Below are 2,884 nucleotides of genomic sequence, written 5' to 3'. Positions count from 1 at the left end.
TTCTGAGGAAGAGGGGGGTAAAAAAATGGTCGTGTGGGCGTGTGTGTGCGCCGCCTGCCGCCGCCAGGGAGACAAACTTTGCACAGCGCACGGCGCGCAGGGGGCGCGGCAGGAGGAGAGGGGCCGGCGTGTTGACTGCACGCCGCCTCCCCTCTCCCTGCTCCCCCCTTTTGGGGTGCTTTTCCCTTGGGGCTTCATGGCGATCAGGCGCCACATGTGCGCGACGCCGGACGCTCCCCCCCCTATCCAACGGCGGGAGAGGGAGGAACCGAACGAGGGGACGACGCCCCTGCCTGGGCGGGCATTTACTTGGAGATGTGGGCCGCCAGGTCGAGGACACGGCTGGAGTAGCCGAACTCGTTGTCATACCAGGCGACGAGCTTGACGAAGTTGTCGTTGAGGGAGATACCGGCGGAGGCATCGAAGATGGACGAGCGGGAGTCGCCGACGAAGTCGTTGGAGACCACGGCGTCCTCGGTGTAGCCGAGGATGCCCTTGAGCTCGTTCTGGGAAGCCTCAAGGAGGGCCTTCTTGATGTCCTCGTAGGAGGCCGGGGTGGCCAGGCGGACGGTCAGATCGACGACCGACACGTTGGGGGTGGGCACACGGAAGGACATGCCGGTGAGCTTGCTGTGGGTTTCCGGACGCCGGTCATGGGGGGCGGCGGGGGGGGGGGGGGGGGGGGGACATCCGAGAGTTAGAGAGGGGGTGGTGGTGTGCAGCGCCGCGCATGAGGCGCCCGGGGGAGCGCGCGCGGTGACAGAGAGGGCCGCCGCGGCCGGCGGCCAAATAATAACACAACGCACCCAGCCAGGACGGGGAGGACCTTGCCGACGGCGCGGGCGGCACCGGTCGACGCGGGGATGATGTTCTGGCCGGCGCCACGGCCGGAGCGCCAGTCCTTGCCGGAGGGGCCATCGACGGTCTTCTGGGTGGCGGTGACGGCGTGGACGGTGGTCATGAGGCCCTCGACGATGCCGAACTTGTCGTTGATCACCTTGGCCAGGGGGGCCAGGCAGTTGGTGGTGCAGGAGGCATTGGAGACGATGGGCATGGTGGCCTTGTCATAGGTGTCCTCATTGCAGCCCATGACGAACATGGGGATGTCGTCCTTGGGCGGGGCGGTGACGATGACATTCTTGACGGTGCCAGTCAGGTGGGCCCCGGCGGAGGCCTTGTCCAGGAAGACACCGGTGGCCTCGACGACGATCTGGGTGCCGGTGGCGCCCCAGGGGATCTCGGCGGGCGAGCGGCACGAGTGGAAGCGGATGTGCTTGCCGTTGACGATCAGGTCCGAGCCGTCGTGGGAGATGTCGCCCTTGAAGATGCCGTGGGTGGAGTCGTACTTGGTGAGGTAGACCTGCGCAAGGGTGTCTGGGTGGTCAGCATGGGTGGGTGGGTGGGTGGTGGTGGTGCGGGGTGGTGGTGGGTGTTTGGGGGGGGAGCGCACCAGGTAGTCGAGGTCGATGAAGGGGTCGTTGATGGCGACGATCTCGATGTCCTTGCGGTTGAGGGAGGCGCGGAGGACCATGCGGCCGATGCGACCGAAGCTGGAGACAGCGAGTCGGGGCGAGCAGCGGGGCAGGGGAGGCGTGTCAGATGCTGGGGCGGGCGAGGGGCAGGGAGGGGAGGAGGTCGTACCCGTTGATACCGATCTTGACCATGATGACGTGAGTGTGGGGGGGGGGGATGAAAGCAGCAGCGAAGGAGGGGGGCAGATGCTTTGTGATCGGACCGTCGGACTGCCGGGGCGTGGCAGGCGCCAGCACTTATATGCGGGTGTGCGGCGCCGCGCAGGGCACACCAGGGCAGCTGGCCCGCGGACACCCGCTGTGCACACACAAACACACACCCACAGCGGACGGTGGCGGCCTGCCCCCTCCCCGCCCGCCCCCGTTCCGCCCCCTGGCAGACCGGGGCACAGGGCGAGGGCGGGGGGCATTCTTCCGGCAGCCCGGCGACGGACGCGCTCCCCCCCGTGTGATGAGCGACAGCCGCGTCACTCTGCCCGGCGGCCGGGTGGCGAGCGCGCCGGCGGGCTCACGCCAAGGTCGCATGCGAGGGTACGGGGGGCAACCGCGGCTTCTGGGCGTTTCCCTGCCTCCCGGCCCGGCCCGGCCCGGTCCAGCCCGGGGGGCGGCGGCCGGGGACAAGGCACTGTGACGACCACCCGAGCCGGGCTCCGGCGAGCCCAGCTGGGCCGAGGACGTAGTACGCCGCCCTCGCCGCGGTGTGCTGGACACAGGACGCACCCGCATCGGTTGGTGGACGGTCTGGACTGGCATATTATGGCCCCCCCTGGCCCCTTTCGGGAGGAGTACAAGCCGGTCGTGAACGCCCGGACAACAAGTGTCCCCCGCCCGGCCCCCCCCCCCTGCGAAACGAGAAACACCCCCTCCCGGGCGAGCTGGCGCACAGTGATGGCCAGTCGATGGGGCGGACACATACCGGTCGACGCGCCGTTCTTGTGGCGTCATGATTCCATTATTCATGGGAAATGTGGCGAGAAGCCCCCCCCCCCCCCCAACCAGCCAGCCAGCCAAAGGGCGGGAGAAAATGCGAACACCCGGAATAGACACTAGAAGCCCGCGGACGGCGGGGGTGGGCGCGAACGAACCGCGGAAACAAAAGCCCCCCGCTCGTCCCGCACGGGCCCAACACGCCCCGGTGGAGACATGTGGGTCGCTCATCACATGGCGGCGTCACTCGCACCCGAGCTGCCACCTCTCGGGCCCCGGGGGCGCCGATCGCGTCCGGACCTGACCATGCCCAAGCTTGAAGAGTCTGCGGGCCTGCTCGTGCGGGAGGGGATCGGCGTCCCGAGTGCATCGCCCCCCTCCTGAGCCCTCCTCGCTGTCGTTCCGATTCTTCGCCCCCCCCCCCC

General features: G+C 68.8%; 1 protein-coding gene across 1 annotated transcript; it reads right to left on the bottom strand.

Annotated features, from left to right (window-relative positions):
- H696_01322 (glyceraldehyde-3-phosphate dehydrogenase) lies at positions 1 to 1,721 on the bottom strand. Its single transcript, XM_009495215.1, has 4 exons — positions 1,642 to 1,721; positions 1,451 to 1,550; positions 807 to 1,360; positions 1 to 630 (listed from the first exon to the last, which is right to left on the bottom strand). Exons 1-4 carry the CDS (start codon positions 1,662 to 1,664, stop codon positions 306 to 308), a joined length of 1,002 nt encoding a protein of 333 aa, XP_009493490.1. The 5' UTR covers positions 1,665 to 1,721; the 3' UTR covers positions 1 to 305.
- Positions 1,722 to 2,884: the final 1,163 nt, after the last annotated feature.

This window comes from Fonticula alba (assembly GCF_000388065.1).
Source record: "Fonticula alba strain ATCC 38817 unplaced genomic scaffold supercont2.2, whole genome shotgun sequence".
Classification (NCBI taxonomy): Eukaryota; order Rotosphaerida; family Fonticulaceae; genus Fonticula; species Fonticula alba.
This window is presented reverse-complemented; position numbering and strand designations above follow the sequence as displayed.

Bases quoted from the DNA above. Each gene is read 5' to 3' on its own strand.
- H696_01322 (XM_009495215.1), bottom strand. From the start codon at position 1,664: ATGGTCAAGATCGGTATCAACGG. The intron at 1,551-1,641 runs GTACGACCTCCT...CGCTGTCTCCAG, and splicing joins GTCAAGATCGGTATCAACGG to CTTCGGTCGCATCGGCCGCA. The intron at 631-806 runs GTGCGTTGTGTT...GGAAACCCACAG, and splicing joins GTCCTCCCCGTCCTGGCTGG to CAAGCTCACCGGCATGTCCT.